General features: G+C 30.8%; 3 protein-coding genes across 3 annotated transcripts; 2 read left to right on the top strand and 1 right to left on the bottom strand.

The window, feature by feature from the left end:
* Positions 1 to 7,001: 7,001 nt before the first annotated feature.
* LOC112784902 (lachrymatory-factor synthase) lies at positions 7,002 to 7,870 on the bottom strand. Its single transcript, XM_025828255.3, has one exon. It carries the CDS (start codon positions 7,605 to 7,607, stop codon positions 7,131 to 7,133), a length of 477 nt encoding a protein of 158 aa, XP_025684040.3. The 5' UTR covers positions 7,608 to 7,870; the 3' UTR covers positions 7,002 to 7,130.
* A 5,867-nt stretch (positions 7,871 to 13,737) lies between these two features.
* Positions 13,738 to 15,722, top strand: LOC112784806 (small ribosomal subunit protein mS33). The gene is made up of 2 exons (XM_025828134.2): positions 13,738 to 14,102; positions 15,356 to 15,722. Exons 1-2 carry the CDS (start codon positions 13,870 to 13,872, stop codon positions 15,444 to 15,446), a joined length of 324 nt encoding a protein of 107 aa, XP_025683919.1. The 5' UTR covers positions 13,738 to 13,869; the 3' UTR covers positions 15,447 to 15,722.
* Positions 15,723 to 21,077: 5,355 nt separating this feature from the next.
* LOC112782252 (uncharacterized) lies at positions 21,078 to 22,146 on the top strand. The gene has a single exon (XM_025824596.3). It carries the CDS (start codon positions 21,360 to 21,362, stop codon positions 21,978 to 21,980), a length of 621 nt encoding a protein of 206 aa, XP_025680381.1. The 5' UTR covers positions 21,078 to 21,359; the 3' UTR covers positions 21,981 to 22,146.
* Positions 22,147 to 24,964: the final 2,818 nt, after the last annotated feature.

Here is a 24,964-nt window from a genome sequence, read left to right as displayed (position 1 = left end):
TTTGGAGGCTTCTCCTTTTCCTTAGGAATTTCCAAAGGATCCTCCAAGGCAGGCTATTCATCAATAAGGATGTCATTTAGCCTTTCCTTGAGACTTTCAGCCATGTTTACTTCTTCCACTAGGGAATCAATGAGGTCAATGCTCATGCATTCCTTTGGGGTGTCTTGATGCTGCATGGCTTTTACAGCATTCAGTACGAACTTTTCCTCATTAACTCTCAGGGTTACTTCCCCTTTTTCAGCATTAATGAGGGTTTGTCTTGTAACTAGGAAGGGTCTCCCTAGGATAAGAGATGCACTCTTGTGTCCTTCCATGTCCAACACCACAAAGTCAGTGGGAAAAGTAAAGGGTCAAACCCTAACAATCATGTCTTCAATTACGCCTGATGGTATATTAATAGAGCCTTCAGCAAGTTGAAGACATATGCGGGTTAGTTTGACTTCATCAGTCAAGCAAAGCTTCTTTATTAATGAAGCAGGTATTAGGTTGATGCTTGCTCCAAGGTCACATAGAGTTGTCCTTGTACAAGCATCACCTAGAGTGCATGGTATCATAAAGCTTCCAGGATCCTTAAGTTTCTCCGGTAAGTTGTTTTGAATGATTGCACTGTACTCTTCAGTAAGGAGGATTGTTTCTGTCTCTCTCCAATCCTTCTTATGACTTAAGATGTCCTTCAGGAACTTAGCATAAGAAGGTATATGTTCAAGAGCCTCTGCAAAAGGGATCTTGATCTCTAGGGTTCTGAGATAATTCGCAAAGCGGACAAATTGTTTATCTTTTTCCTCTTAATGGAGCTTCTGAGGAAATGGCATTTTAGCCTTATACTCATCAACTTTAGTTGATGAAGGCCGAGTTCCATGTATGTTGGAAGAGGGGTTACTAGCTTGCTTAGGAGGGTTGCTATTAGTATGTGACTGGCCTCCCTTGCTTGGGCGTTCAACGCCCATGTTGCTGCCCCCTTCCTGGCGGTCAACGCCAGGGGCATCATTCCCTTGTGGGTGTTCAACACCAAGGGTGCTGCCTCCTTGGGCGTTTGAACACCCAGTCTCTGCCTTTTCCTGGCGTTCAACGCCAACAGTGATACCTCCTTGGGCGTTTGAACGCCCAGAGTTATCTTGTGCAGAGACCTGGTTATCCTCTGTCAATTGTGCTTTTCCTATCCTCCTGTTGTTCTGAGGTTGGGTATTCAAGGTTTTCCCACTCCTTAGTTGAATGGCTTGGCATTTCTCTGTTATTTGCTTAGATAACTGCTGCCTTGTTTGATTCAGCTGGGCTTCTGCATTCCTATTAGAAGCCTGAGTTTCTCACAAAGCCTCTTGTAGTTCCAGTAGTTGCTGGGCAAGGGCATGCAATTACTGAGTCAATGGACCATCTGGCTCTGAAGGGTTAGGTTCAGTAGATATGGCCTTAACCTCTCCTTTCATAGAAGTCTCAGCAGCTAAGGACAGATGCTAATTAGTGGCAACTGTCTCAATAAGCTAGCGAGCCTCTTTAATGATCTTTCTCATGTGTATGGAACCACCAGCAGAGTGGTTCAAAGATATTCTAGCCATGTCTGAAAGTCCATAATAGAAGATGTCTAAATGTATCCATTCTGAAAATATTTCAGTGGGACATTTTTTTAGCATCCTTCTATACCTCTCCCAGGCATCATAAAGAGATTCATTATCTCCTTGTTTGAAGCCTTGGATGTCCAGTCTCAGCTGGGTCATCTTTCTTGTAGGAAAGTATTGATTTAAAAACTTTACTAACTGTTTCCAAGTTTTCAAGCTAGCTTTAGGCTGGTTATCCAACCACCTCTTTGCTTGGTCCTTTACAGCAAAAGAAAAGAGCAATAGTCTGTAGACATCTTGGTCTACTCCCTCATTGTGTACTGTGTCAGCAATCTTTAAGAAATCTGCCAAGAACTCAGTAGGTTCTTCCTGTGGAAGACCTGAATACTGACAATTTTGCTGCACAATAGTAATGAGTTGAGGGTTTAGTTTAAAGTTACTTCCTCTTAGGTGAGGTATGCTAATACTTCTTCCATAGAAGTCAGTAGTGGGATTTGTATAAGATTCCAGAGTTCTGCTGAACTCTTCATTCCCATTTGGGTTCATGATGAAGAAAGGTAGAAGAAGAAAAAGAATGTGGGATAAAAATAAATTTTTTTTTCAAAAATTAAAAAAATAAATAAAATAAAAATAGAAAACTAATTCAAAAATAAAAGGAATAATTAAAAATTTTGAAACTTAGAAGTGAGAGGAATTAGTTAGTAAGTTTTGAAAAAGAACAGAGAGAAGATAAGTAACTAATTAGAAAAGATTTGAAAACAAAATAAGATATAAGACTAGAAAAGTTTTGAATTTAAAATTTAAAATTAGAAAAGATAAGAAAAGATAAGATAAGTTAGGTAAGACAAGATAGGGAAGTTAAGAGAAGATAAGTTTTTAAATTAAAAAGATTTGAAATTTAAATTTTAAATTTGAAAATTAAATTTTGAATTTTAAATTTTGAAATTTGAATTTTAAACTTTGAAATTTGAATTATAAATTTGAAATTTTTAATTTTTAATTTTGAAAAAGTAAACAAGATAAGATAAAGATTTTAAAAAGATTTAAATTTTGAAAAGGTTTAATTTTTAAAATTTAAAATTTAAATTTTGAAATTTAAATTTTGAAATTTGAATTTTAAAATTTGAATTTGAAATAAGATAAGATTTTTTAAAAAGATAAGATTTTTTTGAAAAGATTTGATTTTAAAAAGATTTGAATTTTGAAATTTAAAAGTAAGATAAGATAAGATAAAAGTTTTAAAATAAAAATCTGAATTTTTTTAATGTAAATTTCGAAAATTCAATTAAAATAAAGATAGAAAAGATATTTTTTATTTTTGAATTTAATGAGGAAAGAGAAAAACAAGTAAAAGACACAAAACTTAAAATTTTTAGATCTAGGAAGAGTAATTTTCGAAAATTTGAAGACAAACACCAAAAAGAAACCAAACTTAAAATTTTTAAGATCAAAACAAAAAGAAAAGTACAAGAACACTTTGAAGATTAAAAAAAATACCAAGAACAAGACTCAAGAATTTTAAAGAACAAAAGAACTTGCAAAAGACACCAAACTTAAAATTTTGAAACCAAGAACAAAATTTTCGAAAATTATAAAAGAAAAACACAAGAAGACACCAAACTTAAAGATTTGACACAAGATTTAACCAAAGAAACTATTTTTGAAAAATTTTTAGAAAAAAAGACTCAAAGTTTCGAAAATTTAACCCAGAACAAAAACAAAAGACTCAAACTAAGAACAAAGATTAAACAAAGAAAAGAAAAATATTTTTGAAAAAAGGTTTTTAATTTTTTGGAAAAAAAGAAAAATAAAATAAAATACTCTTGAGAAAATCAAAGACAATACCTGATCTAGGGAACAAGATAATCCGTCAGTTATCCAAACTCGAACAATCCCCGGCAACGGTGCCAAAAACTTGGTGTACGAATCCCCACACTTCGTATAACTATACCAGCAAGTGCACTGGGTCGTCCAAGTAATGCCTGAGTGAGTCAGGGTCGATCCCATGAGGATTGTGGTTTGAAGCAAGCTATGGTTATCTTGCAGGTCTTAGTCAGGCGGATAGAAGAGTTATTGGATTTGATTGTTTGATAGAGTGAAAAAGGTCTAAAGAAAAGGGTATAAAATACTTTGTGAATGGAATTATACTCAGGGATAAGAAATTGGTTAAGATTTGGAGTTGCTTTGTCTTTCTGGATTAACTCTGGTATTACTGTCTTCTTCAATTGTGAATAATTTCTTCTATGGCAGATTGTATGTAATTGACGCTGGTTTGAGCAGCCGCCAATACTTCTCCAGATCTGAACCCAAGGGTTAGTGCGGATCCATTCTGATTGAGGGTGAAGCTTCTGCACTTCATTCTCCTTGGTGATCCTACTTAAAACGCCACAGACAAGGTTGAATCTTCCAGATCAGAGGATGTTGCGTCTTTGGGTTCTAGCCTTTACCACAAAGACCCTAATCTCCCCATAAATCGGCTGAACTGGTGTCTCGAGAAGTCCCCAACGAAGTTGTGGATTAGCCGTCTAAGATATGCATAATCAAGCTGGTGGTTCATCATTGTCCGATGAAAGATACACTCTGAACCCATGTAGAATGTGATAACCTTATGCCAGTTCAACGCATTCATATTGATGAAGAACGAATATACATCTTAGAATAGAGAATCAAACATGGATTAAAGAGGAACAGTAATCTTTTATTAATCCATAAAACTCAGCAATACTCCTCCCCTCAACCTAAGAGGTTTAAAAACTCATACTGATAGAAAATACAATGTGAAAAATGAAATTATGGTAAATGATGGGCGAAGATCCTTAACAAAGAGTGGTCTTCTACTTTAAATACTAAACGAATGACTAGTAAGGGTAAAACAGTCTTTTTAGTGCTAAAATCAACTTATGGGTCCCACTTAGTGAGTGTTTGGGCTGAGCATTGATGAGATCCACGTGCTAGGAGTCCTCTAGGGTGTTGAACGCTGACTAGGGGGTCCTCTTTGGGCGTTTGGACACTGGTCTCCTCCTTTGGGCGCTGGACGCTTGGAATGGGGTAGGAGACTGGTGTTGGACACCAGTTTTTGGCCTTTTATTCTAAAGCAAAGTATAAATTATTATACATTGCTGGAAAGTTATGGAAGTCATCTTTCCATAGCCATTGAGAACGCTCCAATTGGACTTCTGTAGCTCCAGAAAAGCTCTTACGACTGCAAGGAAGTCAGATCCGAACAGCATCTGCAGTGCTTTCTTTGTCTCTGAATCAAACTTTTGCTCCAGCTCCTCAATTTCAGCCAGAAAATATCTAAAATTGTACAAAAATATACAAACTCAAAGTAGAATCCAAAAATGTAAATTTAACACTAAAACCTATGAAAACTTAATAAAAAATAAACAAAACATGCTAAAAACTATATAAAAACAATGCCAAAAAGCGTATAAAATATCCACTCATCAAGGTTCACCATGTGGAAGCACCGGGACAACATGTGGGGGCATGTTACGTCAGCCTTTCAGAGACTCCAAGCAGCTTTCATAGAGATTCGTTGCACGTTTACAAGGTATTCTAGCAGCTTTTGCAACTCGAAAAAGGCGTGTTGATAGTGTCTGCATGCAGGGGAACATGACAGCTCCTTTCTCCGAAAACACGCAAAACAAGATTACAAGATCTTTAAATTAAGCTCGACCACCCTCTTTGTTGCATGTAAACAGTGAAGTGAGTATCGAATTAGTTTAGAAGAGAGGGAGTGAATGCGAGAGAAGAATTCCAGCGGTGAACAAGAAGAGAGTTAGTGGCTTCTTGAAAAAAAATGTGATTATACATAAAAAAAAATATATAAGTTTGTATTTATCAAAAAATGGTACGTGATTATACTATAGACGAGGAATATATATTATCAATTATTTGGATTATTCTGTTTATATAAATTGATTAATTTTGCTTATTTTTTGTATTTAAATTTTATTCATTTTAATTAATATTATTTTTAGTGTTAGCATCATATGATGATATAGCATTGTTATTTTAGCATTAGGGTTTATAGCATTATTATTATAGCCTCAGCAACTATGTCCGAGTCCAACTTGAAATGATCCTGTGAAATCGTTCCTATAGTGCACGTGTGCCTGCCATTGTATCTCCGTATCTCCCAACAATATTTTTTCTATATCAAGTTTGCTCAGATAAGCCAGTCGTACTCATGACCATACGTCTTGCATTTAGCATAGAACATCTATGGATCAGACTCATAAACATTGTAGTCGACTCTTCTAGAGATAGTATAACTCCTAATTGCTGCGACGACCGATTTTCTAGAACTTTATTCTATTATGATCCTGAACTCCCCGTCCCCAGGATCAGCAACACCTACACAAAAAATAAATCATCATTCATTGATCCATCAAAAATATAAATTAAAAAAAGCGTATTACTCACTCTTCACGTACCTATATTTGCATATTCGGAGAATTCCGGTGCATGCATGACATCAAGATCCAAGTTATGCATAAAAGATGAAATGTCCATCGGTTGACTGACTGCAGGAGGATCGGAACTACTGCATTTTTAATTGCTACCTCACCTCCCACATCACCATCCTTGTCCTCGTCGCCGACCTCATAAGTAGCTTTGAAGTCCTCTTCACTATCACTGTTCATTCTTTCGTACACTTCAGCTCTATCATCTTCTATATCTGAATCATGTTGAATGTTATCTTCCTTTATATTGACATACAGCTCAATCTTTGGCTGTTGCACCTGAGTTTGTCGGTGAATATGAAACATATGCTACATACTTCGTTCGTCAAAAATCGACATAATATCAAACTGTATTAGACCACCAAATACTATAACGGGATTCCGATAAAGAATATTACTCACTTTTTTCAACATATCGTTCTCCATGCTTTGACAGAGATCGTTTTGAAACTCTACGAACGTCATGATGGATAGAACTACAAATGAAAACAAATTCTCATACACAAAAATCACTTCCTCACGAGTATTTCGTATAATCTCACAATTGTGATACACCACCAAATTTGCGGTACCTTTCATCATACCACAAACATACTCAAACATCTCTTCTCTTTACAACAAAATGGTACCAAGCTTCGCTTTATATAGGACGAGCACTCAGTACGCCCTCCATATATTGCAACACTAACGAATCATTATGTGACATGTATGCAACACGCCCCCACATGTTGAAAACATGCCTTTTACATGCTGACTGAGTACACCTTCCACATGTCTTTGTCTTACCTGACACATCCACCTCTTTGCAATTACACCAAACACCCCATTTCCAACAAAAATACCACCAATATTTCCATAATGAAAAATCAGCTGCATATTTCTAGTGTTTTGTATGATGTCAAATTTTTCAATTATTTAATATAAAAATAAAAGACCCACCTTACCTTAGTCTCTCTCACGTTTTAGACAATTTAAGCACTACCATAAAATTTTCCTTTATTTCTTTCACATCTCTCAAAAGTATAATGTCATTTAAAGGTACAAGATCGAAAACAACAAACAGCATCAAATATATTATTCTGGCATAATAATCAAATCCTAGTTAATTTCAGACGCTTGCCTTGGAGCATGCAAGCTCAATCTTCTTGGCCATGAACTGAAGAGTGGAATCTATGTAAGAATTGAGATCTTTGAAACTCCAAGATTCCATTGGATCACACACAAAGCTCCACTCGATCTTGCAACCTTCCAATGATGAAGGCACAACCTTGATTGTGCCCACATAGTTCTTGAAGCCCAAGTTGCCATCAACAACATCATAGGACAAACATCGTTGACCTTGGTCAACGGCAAGCAGCCTCTCTTTGACCCACAACACATGATCATCTTTAGGAGCGGAAGCACAATAGCGTGTGGGGCCAGGGTGGCCTTCAACACTCTCAACTTGGTAGCAAGTGTCTATTGGGATCAAGTTGTGTAGGTTGAAGAAATCCTCTAGTAAAGGCCATGTTTGATTTGCACTTGTGCTTTGAAGCTCAACAATAGATTTGCCTTCCCATTTTGATGCCTTTGACTCTTCTGCCATATCTTCAATGGTGTAATGTGAGAGAGAGAGAGAGAGAGAGAGAGAGAGAGAGAGAGAGAGAGAGAGAGAGAGAGAGAGAGAGAGAGAGAGAGAGAGAGAGAGAGAGAGAGAGAGAGAGAGAGAGAGAGAGAGAGTTGGGATGGAATCTTTTGAAATGTGGGTGCTGAAGGAATTAATAGCTGAGAGAGAGTTGGGATGGAATCTTATTGAAATGTGGGTGCTGAAGGAATTAATATAGCATAGCGGAAACAGCAAACTCTTGCAACCACTCATTAAAGAATCTAAGATCTAAGAAAATAATATTTTGTCTCTTTTGTAGCTGCTAAATTTTATGGTGTTTATAATTTGATGTTTAATTTTTGTTTAATTTATTTTTATAATAAATTTTAAATATTTAATAATTATTTATTTTTATATTTTTTAAATTAAATCTCTACCATATTGTTTACAATTTTATAAATGTTACTGCCAATATTTTGTTTGTTTACACTTATAACCAACCCTAATCAATTCTTCATTTTTTTTCTAGTAAAACTATTGCCGTGTTGGTCTCTTATCGTTCTTCTTATATTTTTTAATTTTTAATATATATTAGACAATTGATTATATTTTAGTAATATTATTTGTTTTAAACGACTCTAATAATAATTTATTTTTTAAAAAAAGGAGAACAAATATAGTATGTATTTATTATTTTAATAAAATCTTTTTATTCGAGAATAATTTTATTTTTGCACATAATTAATTTCTGCTATTATTAAGAATTTCTTTTTAATTTTTTCTTAGACTCACTTTTCATTTTGGAAGCCTTTCAGATAAAAATATCAAAAACAAACTTTTTAAGATATTTTTTAATAATTAAAATTTAACATATATAATTGATCAAATTGTGTTATTTTTATTAAAATTAGATCGGATAAATCAGTTTAGCTAGCAAAAAATCAAAAAATTAAATTTTGAATCGGTCTAAATTAATATTTTTTTTATAAAAAATGATTACAATTCTCTATTATAAAAAATAACTAAAATACTCCTATTATATATGTATATATTAATTTTGAAAATTCTAAATCCTAATCCTATCACGACAAAAAATATTGTAGTTATTCCTAAATCCTAATCCTATTATATATTATATAAGGATTTTGTAGTTATTTTTATAAAAAATAATATTAATTTAGACCAATTTAAAATTTGATTCACAATTTTCTCGGTCAAATTAAATTGTCTAACCTAAGTTTGATAAAAAATAATACGATTTAATTAATTAAATATATTAAATTTTAATTATTAAAAAATATTTTTAGTAAAAGATTTTTAAAACATTTTTATCTGAGTAGTTCTTTTTATTTTAGGCCATTGTTATCAAAAGGAAGTGAAAAAAAATCTACGTGTACGTAACCTAAATTTGTAGCAAATGAATATTTTAAAGGTCTTTGCTGGGTTTAATTTCTCATATGGCGGATCTGATTATTAAGAAATGTCCTCATCTTTGAGAATGTTAAATTGTTAATGCTGACCCTTTATATATGTTCTTGCCTTGGCACAAAGTCTCTACAATAGTAGTACACTGGACTTATGAATGCTGCTCTCTAATGCTTTGTTTGATTGAGAAAAGAAAATGTAAAGCAAGAAAAAAAAATGAAAATAAAAAGGAAAAAAGTATATTTTTTTTCATTAATGTGTTTGGATCAGGAAAAAAGAGAACATTTGAGAAGAGAGAAAGTAAAAAACATGTACAATGACATATATAACTTTATTACACGAAAAATAATAAAATATAAATTTTACATGTATTTTATTTCAATTACACCTAAAAAAGTTATAAAATAAGTTTATAACAATTAGTTTTAATTATCTATTAATTGTAATCTATTTATTCATATTATTATTACTTTTTAAAAGTAATTTATCAAAATTAATTTTTGAAAGATAAATTTTAAAAGGATGTAACATTTATATTTAATGAATCAAATTAAAAATAAATTTTAATAAATACAAATAACAATAATTATTTTAATAAAATAATTTTTAAAATTTAAAAAAACTATAATATATATAAATATAAAAATATATTTATATTTTTTTTATATATATAAGGTTATATTGCAGAGGATATGGACAAAATTTGTGTTTGAGTTTGTTGAGTTTAATAAATACTAATAATTTTTTTGGTAATGACAAACATCATTTTAATTGAGTTATAGTCGCTAAAAGGATTTTGATGAAATTATTTAGTGTTGTAGGTCCAAATCACTCTTCATTAGTGGAGGCCAGACAAAAGGAGCAATCAGCCCATTGTGTTGTTACTTGGACAAGATCAACAAGGTTAATGGCAAGTGGATCAAATCTATCCTCAACCATAATTAAGTTGGGTTGGTCTAATAGTTAGTTCACTAGTTTACTTAAGCAAATATCGGGAGTTCGAATCCTGCCTTGTATATGCAGTAATTCATTGGCCAACGGCAAACCCTTAAATGGAGCTCAGTATCGCAATGGATTAGTCTTTGACCTGTCAGACAAAAAAAATACCGTGGGAAACCAAAATAAAAAAAATCTATCCTCAACCATAACCAAATTCATTAGCATCATGAAAAAGAAAAAAAAAATGTGCTATTGTTATTGCACAATTCGAGTAAAGCAATTAACCAAAAAAAAAGGTGCTTCACTCTTTCATTAAGAACTAAATTAAAAATAAAAAAAAAAAAAAAAACAAATTTTGAAAATTATGTCAAATCAAATAAAAATTGAAAGCAATTTGCTCAAGTTAAACTAAATCAGAAGAAAAAGATAAAATATTTTTAATAATATACAATTCAATTACTTGTTGAATCCTCCTTCTTTCTGTATATACAATTTTGGATAACAAAAGAAAAATAGAGTTTACTTTCTTCTACTGAATTAATGGTTAATATTAAAACTTAAGACTAAAACACAAGATTAAAGATTTGAATTTGGTAAAACTGATTAAAAAGGCCAGATCAATAAAATTATTGATACTTATCTCTCTTCTACTGTGCTTAACTCTAATCTCAAATTCTTAATTTTTCGGTCTAATTAAAGAAAAGAAAGGAAGGACATCATCTGGTTCAAATTAAAGAATGGCAATTCGAACCGACACACTCCACCTCGCCCTGCTTCAAATGGGGCGGATTTTTTCAACAATTGACCGAGTATGAGATAGTTTTGGGTCCACTTGATGTTTTATTTGGATATGAAATAAGTATGGATAATAGTTGCCTTACCCCATTAATAATAATAATAATAATAATAATAATAATAATAATAATAATAATAATAATATATTAAAAAATAAAATAAAGTCAGTATTAATACTAGTTTAAAGGATACACTTTTCAGTCTTTTCATCCACACTCAGAAATTCTACTACATTGTCTTCCTGTTTCTCTCGTCCAATCATCTTCTAAGTATCCTTTCTTCTTATTTTAATGTATTGTGAGACTATTTATATCTTATGTGTTATTATAAATAATTTAAATTTGTCTTTATGTTTAATTATATCTATAAAGTATTTAATCATATTTAAAATTTTATTAATTAGTTCAATTTAATTTATTTATTTTTATGTTTTAGATTTTTCTAAAAAAAAAACTATAAAGCAATTAGGTTCTGAGACGAAATGGGACAAAACAAGTAAAGGGCAGGTATATACTTGCGAATTTGAGTATGGGTCAAAAATTAAAATACCCGTGAATATTGGAGCGGATAATAAAACAATGGATCAAAACAGGTATAAATATTTAAATACCTGTGCCGTCTTATTCTACTCTATTGCCATTTTTAATTTAAATTAATTAAAAATATTTAATTTAAAACACTTCTAAAAATTTGTGTTTTAATGTCAATTTTATTATAAATTTTTTATGTGAAACTATAATTTAGTATTGAATTATTATCACATAATTAGATAATTTGACTTTGGACCATAATTATAAATACTAGTCATACCGGTCAGATTGAAAAATCGGTGAATCGGCCTTAGGATTGGTCTTGACAAAGTATAGGTTCGGATAAGGATAAGAATCGGTGAGAATTAGTTTGACTCGTTCGGTTTTAATAAAATCGGTGAACCGACAGATTTTAAATATTCGGACCGGTTCAATATTAAAAAAAAAAAACTAACCCACTGTCCCAATAGGGCTGGAAGTGAGTCGAGCTGAGTCGAGCTAGACCAAGCTCAAGCTCGACTCACGAAAATTGAGTTTGGCTCACGGCTCAACTCACTAACAATCGAGCCTATTTCTTAAGCTCAACCTTGCTCACCGAAAGCTCATAAGCCGGTTCGAGCTCACGAACTGGTTTAAATAATAGGAACATAATCTATAATTCTATATTAATAAATTATAACTTATATATATTAAAAATATTAATTTTATATATTGTGTATCTATTAATTATAAATTTTTTTTATTTATTTCCTACATCAAAATCATATAAAAAATAATCATAAAATTTTAAATAAGAACATTAATATATATAAGATTATATATTACTATTTTTATGTATATATATAATATTAAAAATATAAATTAAATATATAGAGAATTTGTGTATTAATAATTTAATATATATATATATATATATATATATATATATATATATATATATATATATATATATATATATATATATATATATATAATCGAGTCAGTTCACGAGTTAATGAGATGAACTTATCTAAACTCAAGCTCGACTCATTTAATTTATGAGCTCAATTTTAGCTTTAAACTCGGCTCATCAGCTCACGAGCTCAGCTTATCGAGCTATTAACGAGTCGATCTCGAGCTGATTCATGAGCTGTCTTGACTCACTTCTAGTCCTAGTCCCCAACTCTAACCCAGTATCCCCCAACCCACTCTCTCATTCTCTCCCTCTGAAATAGATGTGCAAGGGGCATATAGCGGCTCAACCTTCTCAATTCCCACTCTCACAGCGCCGCTATCGCTGACACCGCATGTCGCTGGCTCCTCTGCGCCTTCACTGTTGTCGCATCGTCTGTACCTCCGTCCACGTCGCGTCGTGTGCCTCTCTTGTCGTCGTCAGTTTGCGCCTTCCTCTTCGTCTCCCGTGTGCGTCTCTCGTCGTCATCAGTCTGTGCCTTCCTCTTCGTCTCTCGTGTGCGTCTCTCATCGTCGTCAGTCTCCGCACGATCCTCCTCTCTGTTTTGCCGTGCTTGTTCTCCCTCTTCTCTTCCTTTACAGGTAAACTTTTTAATTTTTTCTTAATTATTCAATTACTGGATTATAATATGTTTAACTGATTAATACTAATTAATTGATTAACTGATGTTGATTAACTGATTCAATTGATTCTTGATTGTTGTTGATGATAATGTGTTGATTCTTAACAGATTATTCAAATTTTGTTGATACATTGCAATATATGTAGGTTTAGTAGTTGATTGATTTTTTTTCCTCTAATTAGTGGTGTTTAGGATTGATTTGTTGCTATTTTTATATTATTACCGTGAATTGAGATGCTGGTTTTATATTGTTAGTATTGTTTTTATATTGTTTTAGAAATTTATAATGTTGGACAGTGGATAAGTTATTGAACCGAATCAACTGGTTTAACTTGGGGTTCACTTGTTAAATTAGTGATCCAATAATTTAGTCTGTTTTATTATTGGTTCGATTCTGACAACTATATTTTAGATGGTATAAATGTAAAATTTAATAAATTATAATAAAAATTTGTTTGAATTGAATTTTTTAAGTGAAAAAAGTACTTTTTTAATAAAATATTTTTATTCAATTTAAAGTCTATTTGAATGTGTTTTAAAAAAATATTTTTATTAAAAAAACAAATTATTTACTTTTTCTAAAAACTAACAATACGTTATTATAAAAAAAAAAAAGAAATAAAAGATGTTTTTAATATTTAATTTTTTAAATTTTTTTTTTAAATATAAAATAATTTTTGTCCGTTAAATAATTTTTTTTAAAAAAAAATATGTTTTTAAAAAACTAATCCAAACTTATCCTAAAACAATTGTTAAAAATAAGTTTGACTTATTTGAAGGTCATGATTTTTTTTTTTTTTCGTTTTGGACAGACTCTAAAAAAGCAAAACTATTTTTAATTGGGCCGAAATCCAAGGTCCTTATGGACATCTCACTAGCATCACCCTTGCATTGTTTGTAAATTTAACTCTGTTGGGGAGCAAACTGAAATTAACGCATAGTTATTTCATCAGCCACGGTGCTTTCGCCCCCATATTTTTTTCTATTCTTCTCTCTCTCATGGCTGGTAGTGGTGGTGGTGGTGGTGGTTTGAAGCTGTTAGTAGGGTCAGCCATCAAGCAAGGAGTCACGGAAGCTCGGGCCCGAATCTTTGGCCACCAGCTGAACCCAACGGGCCAGAAATCGGCCCACAAGATTCTCCGTCAAAAGCTCTTCGGCGAGAAGGTAGCGCAATGGTACCCTTACGACATCAAAAAGGATGACCCTCTGGTCATGGCTCGTCAAGAACAAGAGTAAGTACCTTCTCTCTCCCTCATTACTTTCGCTCACACTCTGTTCCACACTTTAGTTCAATTTTCACAATGCCCACTATGTGTTTGTGATTTTGTCTCTGAAAGTTTTCGTTCTATTTTTTTGTTTTTGGGGTTTGATGTGATTTTTCAGCATGTGTGAATTAATGCGGTGTTCTTATTTTTATCAATGAAATAAATGGTGTTATAAAGTTTTTTGTTTTTGACTTATTAAAAAAATAAATTATTAGATGGGGCTATAGTTTTTGAATGGTTCATGTAATCAAAGTATTATAAAAGGTCATTACATGAGTTATTAGTTGGTTAATATTAACGAGTTTTCAACAATGACTTACTTATAGATTTTGATATTCTTTAGTCTAACCAGGTGTACATTTTGTAGCTGCTACTTAACTTCATGTATCTATATCAGTCAATATTAGATGGATCAACTATTTCTGTACCTTGATCTGTTTGGTTGAGGTTATTTAAGTATGGTGAATGAGCTCCATTAATTTTGGATGTTGAGTGCAATGATGTGTAGTGTGGACAACAATTTCTGTATAATTTTTACACTACCTTAACTGCTTAACATTAAAAGTGAAAATTGATACTGTGAATAAATGAATAAATTTGATGTCACCATTTGATTGTTTGAGATTTTAATTCCCAAGGGAAAAATGTTATCTTCTTCCTTTGTCACATTTTTCAGATATTTGTGTTATCCCAATTAGACTATATATATCTGAGCTTCTTGTTTAAATAGAAATGACAGATGGCTAAACAATGCATCTCTTATTTAGTTTAAGCTTTTTTACAAGTTAATGAAGTTAGAAATGATCTTCTATCAATGATGGTATTTTTTTCTATTAACTTAGCTAAAAGTGCTCTACTTTTTCCTCAATATGCAAACTTATTTGATAGTTTAATCTAGCAAGGTTTGTGGCCTCCGTTGTGAAGTTGGCTGTGTTGTTTTGCACCAAAGTGCACTATTGTGATGCAAATTTATGAATGTCTAGGATTTAAGCATCTGCAATTTTTAAAGGATGCCCTTTAATCCTTGAATGTTACAATCAAAATCATTTATTATTCTTTTTTCTCTTTTATCCGTTATATCATGTTTTGGTATATCCTTGGACCAGATCAATGACATTGATTCAAAGATGGACCTTAAAGTGGGAGTGATAGATAAAAAGAACAAAATTATTTGCACTCATTCTAGGAATTTGATGATTATGTTATCTCGTTCTTTCTAGGCGTTTATCAAAACTTGAAATGTTGAAGCGACGTGGCAAAGGACCACCAAAGAAGGGCCAAGGCAGGCGTGCAGCCAAACGCAACAAATAAACTGCAGTTTACTTGTGGCTGGAATCATCACACACCGTTTACTGTTTCGGGTTAGACAACTACCTTTTGATGTATAAACTTTTAATTTGATTTCTTAAATTATAGAACTTGTCTTGCCTTTGTCCTCAATGTGAAATCTCTATAGAAAGTGGAAGACGTTAACCTAATAATCATTGCATATTTGTCCTTGTGCTAATTAACTATCCACATCTTGATTCAGTTTATCTTGGATGTTGGCTTTGAATGCAATCACGATGTATAAGCTACCTTATGTTACTCTCTTCTTTTTTCATACGGTGGATCACATAATTTATAAACTACAATTCGTACTGAATTTATAGTTCAAAAAGCGAGTGATGCAAAATTTCCAATGCAATATTGTGAAATACTTCCAAAGTGGCTGCAATGAACTAGTGGGTCGATGCTAACCTCTTTTCAATTAGGCCTATTATGGGTTCCTTGGATTTAGTGCTCTGCTATGTATGAATTGGATGTTTATTTGTCTTTGAAATCTTTGTTTAAGGAAATTCAATATTTCATGGGGAAAAAGTTGTATAAAATGGTTTCAATTCAACTCATACAACTCAATTCAATCCAATCCATCTTAAGAGCCGGCTCATTTAAGCTGGTAAAGAGGTTGGTCCGACGAATTTGATCTATTTTGACGGCCCAAACGTTAAGTAATGAACTAATGATGCATATCCCTATGAAAAGCTTAACATTGTCGTAATTTTTATTTCCAAAGTACCAGTTGAGCTTGGGGGCTCACATTCCTTTATTTTCAACTAAATTATATAACTCCTCTTATAATCAAAGCTCAACCTGACTCTTTCAAAATTTGTCATGTCAAAGGTTGGAGACTATGACCCAATTATTATAACTCGATCATAATCGATTACTGACTCAAAAGCAACGGTCATATTTTCGTTATAATTTGAAAATGGGTAAATATTTTATTCCCATTATAATTATTTATAACTCGATGGTCGAAGATTTGAAAAAATAAACAATTAGATGTCCACCAATAAATTGAAACTCCAAGAAGTTAAGGGCATATTATAAATCATAAATATTCTGCGAAGTTATTATTTTATTTTAACTGACTTGAGTGTTAGTGTTTTTTACTTATTTACAAGAATAAATGGTCAAATTAGTTTTTGAAAGATTATTTATTTTTTAAATTAGTCTCCAAAATTTTTTTTTAATCAAATTCGTTTTTCGAAAATTTTAAGTTAGTCATTTTAGTTCTTATGTTATTTCTGTTACTAACGGTGTCAAAGTTTATTGATGTGACATGTTAAGTGACATCACAATACACACTTAATAGTCTTAATTGGCGGCTAACATAGTAAATTTATGAAATTAGGTCATATAAACTCTAAATTGAGGAATTTCAATGCCTTAAGTTCTCTCCTCAATTAGGTTTTGATTTGATATAATTTCATAAACTTATCGTGTTAACAGTCAATTAAGACTCCTATATGTGTGTTGTAATATTATTTAATGTGCCATATAAACAAATTTTGACATCGAATAAAAGAAATGATAGAAGGACTAATGCGATTAATTTAAAATCTTTGAAGGACGAATTTGATTAAAAAAAATTTTGAGAACCAATTTGAAAAACAAACAATCTTTCAAGATAAATTTAAACATTTACCCTTATTTACAAGTAGTCACCCCTATTTTTTTATACCAAAATACACCTCATCTGTTACTATGCGTGTAAAAAGTAAGTGATATCAATAGACATAACCTACTTGTTTTATATTGTTCTAATAATAATAATAATAATAATAATAACAATAATAATAATAATGATAATGCACAACAATGTACAGAGATGTTGATCCATATTGGAAGCATATTAATTGGAACTTGGCTGCTGAAGACAGAAATAGAGAATTAGTTGTTGGAAGAAATCATGGTGCTGACCAAGTGAAAAAGACATGGCATTGTTGTCTGGTTTTCTATGCGGATCATATACGTGTTCTTGAAGTAGAAACCCAACAACATTAAAACCACACTGACACCAACTCATCTTTGTATATCAATAGTGTTTGTAGATCAGCATTCACTAATATTGATAGGACCACCATTTTAAATTTTAACACCCTGTACCTAGGTAGGTATGTTGCTTACAATTATTAAAAATATTTTGAATATTAAATAGGGCCACAAAATTCATTCGAGGGTAAAATAACTCATTTCAATGAAGAGATTATGTTCTCAGCTCGTGTAATTAAAGGTGATATGGCCGTTATAAGTCGGTTATAAAAAACTCGGCATATACGTTATAGGTCGGCTATTAAAATCATAACGGCAAATTAAAACATTATGATTTTCACAAGTTACCACTATAATTCAGTAAAAGACAACTTCGAATCACGAACTTTCCATATAAGAGAAAGAGAGGAATTCATTTTAAGGTAAGTTGAATATCAATTTAGAATAAGTTTATAAAATACTGACTTAACCATCGGAGTGTCTTTTGCAAGTATCTCTCCCTATTTTTATTCATTCTGCATCTAGGTGTATCTCTTTTGTATAAGAAGCTCGGAGCGGAGATAAAGAAGTTCGAAGTAAAAAGTTAAAAGATGAGTTATACCTCAATCATCAAGCAAGAACAAAAGGGTATATTGTTCTTTTATGAAATGTTAATAAATCTAATTAATATTAGTCAAATTCTTAATAATAAAATATTTTGATTATTTATATAAAAAAACAAATAAACATAAATTAACGGGTACTCTTCATATATCAATATCATTCTCTAGTATCAAGTATAATAAGGGAAGACCGTGAAATCTTCAACATATATAATACGCACACAAGACACTAACGCAATACATAGATAACCTATTAATATTAATGATCATATCATGGATCACTAGAAAATATGAAATTAAATTTCGACATTGATAAATTAAACATATAGAAAGTGGTAGAATATTGTATAACGAATCTTGTGTGTGACTATTTTCGATATGAACAAGCAGAAGACTTTTACCAGAAATTAAATAACATAATGGAATTCAGTTACTTAACAAACATATAATTATAAATGCATAATAGTACTAGTACTAGTCATGATGAGAGACTAAACAAAAGGCTAAAAGCTACATGGGATTCGTAATTGATACTATCATCATTACCGTAGGCCATGGTCGGAAATAAAATAAACAAAGTGCTCCAATTATACATGTTGCCTAGTGTTACTTTTACATCTAAGTTGGAAATTAAATATGGATAATGTAGGGATAAAGGAAAACTCACGCCTACCCAAAGTTTTCATTTGAAGCCTCCTCCTCCACTGTAATGCATTCATAATTAATAAATTAATTACTTATTTATAATAATTGTGTGCGTAATCTGTGACTGAGAGTCACTATTGCTTTTTCTTGACACATATCAATTATATTATTTCATGATTTTTATAATAATAATTGACAGATAAAAGAAAATATCTCACTAATTTATAATTATATTTTAAATTTTATATATTACACTAGTGATATCAAGTTTTCAACACATATATACCAAGGTGGGTCCACAAGACCACACTAACACAGATGAGTAATTGGGACCACTCAGAGGGGTAACAAAGTCGCCACCAGCAGTTTGGGTTGGTGGTTATACTCAGTTATACTATACATGTTCAACTTAATAATTCCAATCTAACTATTCTCAAGTTGGCCAAGGTAAACTCACTATTAAGAAGATCATTTTTAATGGTTATTTATTATATTTTTAATGATAATAAATATAATTACTAATATATTTATCCTAGATAATAGACGTCTTATATTTTATTATTAAAAAGTTTTAGTAGCAATTATATAATTATTGGTAATGACTTTTTTAATAGGCGCAAAAAAATATATAATTGTCATTCTTTTGTTTTTAAGGTAGTAGATTATATTTTATTAATTATTGAAAAATAAAATACAAAGATGTCCAAAAGCAGGACATCATAATAAAAAATAGGATTTTTTAAAACAATGTGTTGAACACATCCAATGGTGCATGGTTGAAAAACAAAGAAAAATCTTACAAAAAAATAATAATAAGTCAAATTGAATAAAACTAGAATAATTTATCTCATGGAGATGACGATCTAAACTGAAAATTTTTTGGATTTCATAGAACAACTTGACAGAGCTTGCAGACGACATTGAAGTAGATAATAACAAATAATAATGACAAATATATAATTGACGCAAAAATATAAATTAAATAAGATATATAATGACCATTATATTATGGGCAAGTTACATAATTAAAATGAATGGGTTTGGAATTTATCCAATTGCAATTTTCTTATAAAGAAGACATGTTTGCAACTTTTTTTACTTTATGTAAACTATTACTGTCTATAGTGGTTTTAACTTGAACATAATCCGTTACAGGTTAGCTGGATTAAGTAGGAAAAAGTATTGAGTAGAAACTGCTAGAGGCTGTGTAGCGGTTTATGAAGAAACATTGGTATGCATAATCTACGAAAGTTCTAACGATAGTTTATGTTTAGCTGGTTTGTTTATATATACAAGTGCAAGATAATTGAAAAGAAGTAGAGATATTTAAAGATCTAATTAATGGAATATAAATTAAAATACTATCTTTGACAATTTAAAATAAAAAGAAAATTTATTAAATAGATAAGAAATGTATTAGAAGCAAATAGGGGATTAATGTGGATTGGATTATTCAAAATTTTGATTCGATCCGCAATAAAATCATCGAATCGGATCCAATATCTATATTTTTTTTTATAATTTAGACCTGATCCGCACATTTACAAATCGGATATATTTTATAATAATTTTTTATTAATTTTTAAATATGCATGTTTAGTGTAGAATGATAAAGATCATTATAATAGTTAGTTACTTTACTTATTCAAGCTCCAAATAAATGATCATCACAAGATAATTATTTAGCATTATCTCTTAACTCTAATAATAATAATAATAATAATAATAATAATAATAATAATAATGCACATATATTATTTATTATTCAATATAATGTCTAGTTAAGTAGTTGATGAATCCAAAATTTAAAGTAGAATGAATTTCGTGTATTCTATGGGAGTTTAAAATTCTATGCTCGCCTTTTGTTATATTCCTCTATCTTTATTATTTTTTATTTTAAAGAAAAATAAGAGAATAGGACATAAACCTAATTTAAATGGAATTCAAATCTCATTTAATATTAAGTTATGTGTGAATTGACAACATATTCTACACACATCATATTTAGGAAAGCAAAACTCTATCCCATTTTAATTTGATGCTCATTAAAACCTTTAGCACCACACAAAGACAAGGACTTCTTCACAGACCTTTACTTTAATTAATATAAACAATTTTAAGAAGAAGAAAAAAGGGACATACAAAAGGAAAAGGAATATGTGCACACATATGAAAATGAATTAAATATTAACACAATGATAACAAAAGAAAATCCAATAACAAGGAAAGAGTAAAAGGTAGTTAAAAAAAAAAAAGAAAAAAAAAGTTTAAAGATAAAAGAAGGCATGTACAATAAAAATGTCATGATTAGTCTATCACTAGCAACCATATATTATATATTTATATAAATATCCAAAACATCAATAATAACAAAAATAACATCAATCTAAGTTCCTCCTTCTCCGGCCTTATCCTAGCTACCTTTTCTTCTTTCTTTTTTCTTCTTATTTGCTTTCCTTTAAATTCCTCTCCCCACAAACCAACTCTCTTCACTTAATTCCCTCACCTTGTCCTTATATATATATATACACACCTTATAACTTATTGTACCACATTATTAGCTTATTGTGTGTGTGAATGTGATAACATAGTAAGTCTATAATAACCCCTTATATATATTTTTTCTAGTACATATACAACACTACCAAGCTATAACATCATGAAACCACACAAATCCACATCGACACCACAATTCCCTAATAACGTGGCTGATATCACGTGCATGGACCAACCAATTGTGGCGGAGAAGGCTTGCAAAACGGTGCGTTTAATAGGCTTCCTTATCCAAAACGGAGTCTCCAAGAGTAACATCAACATGCAAGATTTTATGAGAAGGGGGAAGAGTATAGGGAAGTCGCTAAACAACGCCGTGGCGCGTCACCATGAAGCACTCACATGTCGTGGTGACGCGGCCACGGAGTTTGTTTCTCCTTTGGATTACCAGTTCAGCTGCAGCGGTAGCCCGCCGCGGCCGTCTTATTATGCGGCCAGGCGAAGGCTCTCCCCGATCGCTACGGTACATGGAGGGAGGCATTCCCCGCAGGCTCATAAGTTTGCGAGGATGTGTCGCGGCGGCGGGGAGAGCGATGCGCTGGTGAGGCATTACTATCCGGTGAGGAGGCGCGTGAAGATTGCAGCTGCGGGATCGCCGTCCGCGGCTTCTTCTTTGGCAGTGGAGGAGGAGAAGGAGGAGTTCCGGGTGGATGAGGCGGCGGAGGAGTTCATCGAGAGGTTTTATAGGGATCTAAGGTTGCAGAAATGGTTGGATCATTGTTGCTAGTATGTGTACGTTAGAATTTTGAGCGTCCACGTGTCAGTTGGTGATTGGACGTGTTCGATCGAGAGTTTTGAGGTTTAAGCTTTTCTTAATTAACATGTAAATTAATCTTTTACAAGCTTGTAGTGTAATATATAAAAGCAACATGTGTGAGTGGGTTTCGTAATTATTTTACATATGTTGAAAGATTAATTTACATGTTTAAAATAGATAGCTTTGTTCCAAATTAAAAATTCACCCTTCTCTTTAATTTTGAAGTGTTAGATCATTCGAAGTTGAATTCTGGAGGATGTATCTGATCTTTTAGCTAGGGGAAAAAAAAGAAGCTTTAATTCTTCCACTCACTTATATCATGTTTTCATGTTTTGATACTTTAATCATTTAAAACTAATTAAGATAAACACGTTATAACTAATAATAATTCTAAGTCATTCTCATATGTTTGTTCTTACTTTGTTTTCATTTTTTTTAATGTGAATTTGTATGTTATTTATTGAGGTAGACATATGTAGCAGCAGCAGCAGCGAATTTGCTGTTATTACCATGTAAGCATTAACTAATACGTTTAGCTTCTTATTTCTTAATATATAAGTTTTCGTAGTAAGAAACGGAAAAAATTAGACAGTTAATATCAGCTAAAAATACGTCAAGCCATGCTTTAGGGCAAAATATAAATAAAAAGAAACGATTAATGTGATGAGTTACATATCATGTTAAGTCAACAAATTAGATCAGAGTATTACCCATAGCAAATCCTTAAATGAGATTTAACTCTACAATGAATTAGTTCTTTATTTATTGAGTTGGAAGATTCTGTGCAAAAAAAAAAAAAAAAAATTAAAGAATCATGCATCTATGATTTATTTTTAAGTTGATGATAATGTAATTTAAAATTGACGATGTAGATAAAAACTTGTCATAATAACATAGTTATGTTTAACTTTCAAATATTTAGCTATTTTAAAATGAATGTCATAAATAATGTGAATATAAAACCTATTTTTACACATATATTTAATAATATGTATGTGTTTATATTTCAACCCATTAAAAAAGGGTTTAATTCAAGCACCCATCACTGTAAGAGAAAAACATTTTGTTAGCGAATACTGATCACTTCTACCTTTTTAACTATATTCATTTTCGTATAAAAAAAGATGCTAGAATAATTTACTTATTATTGGGAACATAGATTTCAAAAGTATTTGATAATGTAACTCTATCTCTTGAATTAATTAGTTTTCGGTATCATATTAGATACAAATAATTCTAATAGAATAAGAAAAAAAAAAATATATATATATATATATATATATATATATATATATATATATATATATATATATATATATATATATATATATATATATAAAGTTTCTATTCTAGCACCACTTAAGAACTTCAAATTATTCAAAATAAATATATTATTATTATATTCCATGCATAGTAACTACTCAAACTCTAATTATTTTCAACAAGCTAGAAAAACCTTTGACTAAGACACTTCATCACACGACGAAATAAAATTGCGCAGGATCGGAGCTGGCTGTATGATTTGTAACACCCTCAATAATTTTAATTAATTTAGTTTGGTTTTCATTTTGCACAATATCCTACATAAATCAACAATATAACAATTGTTTGCATTGGTTGAATTGTTGAAATAGCAACACTAGTACCAATATACATATATCCCCTCTTGATTCTTAATAAATGAAAACAAGCTGAGCCAGTTCCAAGTAAAATCACACACAATTAAAACCTGTTGTAATGGGGCCAATATTTTTGCGTGTGTTGGTTTGGTAGTTTATAAATTGGGAGAAGCAGCTACTTACAGTAGTTGCAGTCATAAATCCCCAGAACGTGTCTCAGTTTATTATGTTAGTTGGTGTGTGTAAGAACTCTTTTCATAAATATATTTAACGAAAATGTACTGCCACCACTGCCAAACCCTTATGAGGTAGCTACGGAATATGATAGAACCAACACTAGTAAATAGTAACAATAAGAAACCAAAAAGCTAAGGTAGTTCATGTGGTGGAAAATTGATTGGGAGACAAGAATTGAAGCGGAATTGCAATAATAAAGGTAAAAGCTATAAGACATTGTCAATTATTCGATTATAATATCAATCATATATTATATGTACACTAAAATTAATGTTATTATAATATAAAATATATATTAAATATAAAATATATATTAAAAATAAGTTAAATATATATTAAAAATAAATCAAATAATATATATATAATAATTAATTTTAATAATTAATTTTAAAATATAAATAATATTTTTGTTATAATAAAACGATAAAGTTTGGTGTAATCATGAAGTTTGCATTATTCAGTAATAATGATGATGTAAAATATATATATAATTTAAGGTGTAATAATTAGTACTTTTTTGTATTTATATATGGGATTATGATATTATAAAATATATAATATGATAATGATATTGACTTGTATGATGATGAGCAATTGAGCATGCCGTTGTTGCTGCTAGCTAGTTAATTAATTGCGGCTTTCACAACGTCATTGCCACTAAAAAGGCTCTGTTGTTCGGTGGATGCTCTATGCAACGAAAACATTTTTTAGGAAGGAATATGTCTGATGAATAATTAGCGTAATACTAGAAAAACAAAAAAATAATTAAAATTTATTTTATTTAATATTTATTAATTATTATAATAATTAATAAATAATAAATAAAATAAATTGTGATTGTTTTTGATTGATTTTTTTATTATTAAATATTTTCGATAATAAGAATATAATACTTAAAATAATATTATTGTTTGATTAAATTTAGTTTTATTTGTTGAATTGAAATAATTTTTTACTAAACACTAAAATCACTCCATGTATCATATTTTCATTAAGTAATCATATTCTATTTTAAAAAATGCTCCGCTTTATTATATTAAAGAAATTACCACATGCTGTTTGGTGTTTGCAAATTTTTTATAAGAGCACTACTTACCT

Source organism: Arachis hypogaea, chromosome 20 (genome assembly GCF_003086295.3).
Source record: "Arachis hypogaea cultivar Tifrunner chromosome 20, arahy.Tifrunner.gnm2.J5K5, whole genome shotgun sequence".
In the NCBI taxonomy this organism is placed as follows: domain Eukaryota; kingdom Viridiplantae; phylum Streptophyta; class Magnoliopsida; order Fabales; family Fabaceae; genus Arachis; species Arachis hypogaea.
This window is presented reverse-complemented; position numbering and strand designations above follow the sequence as displayed.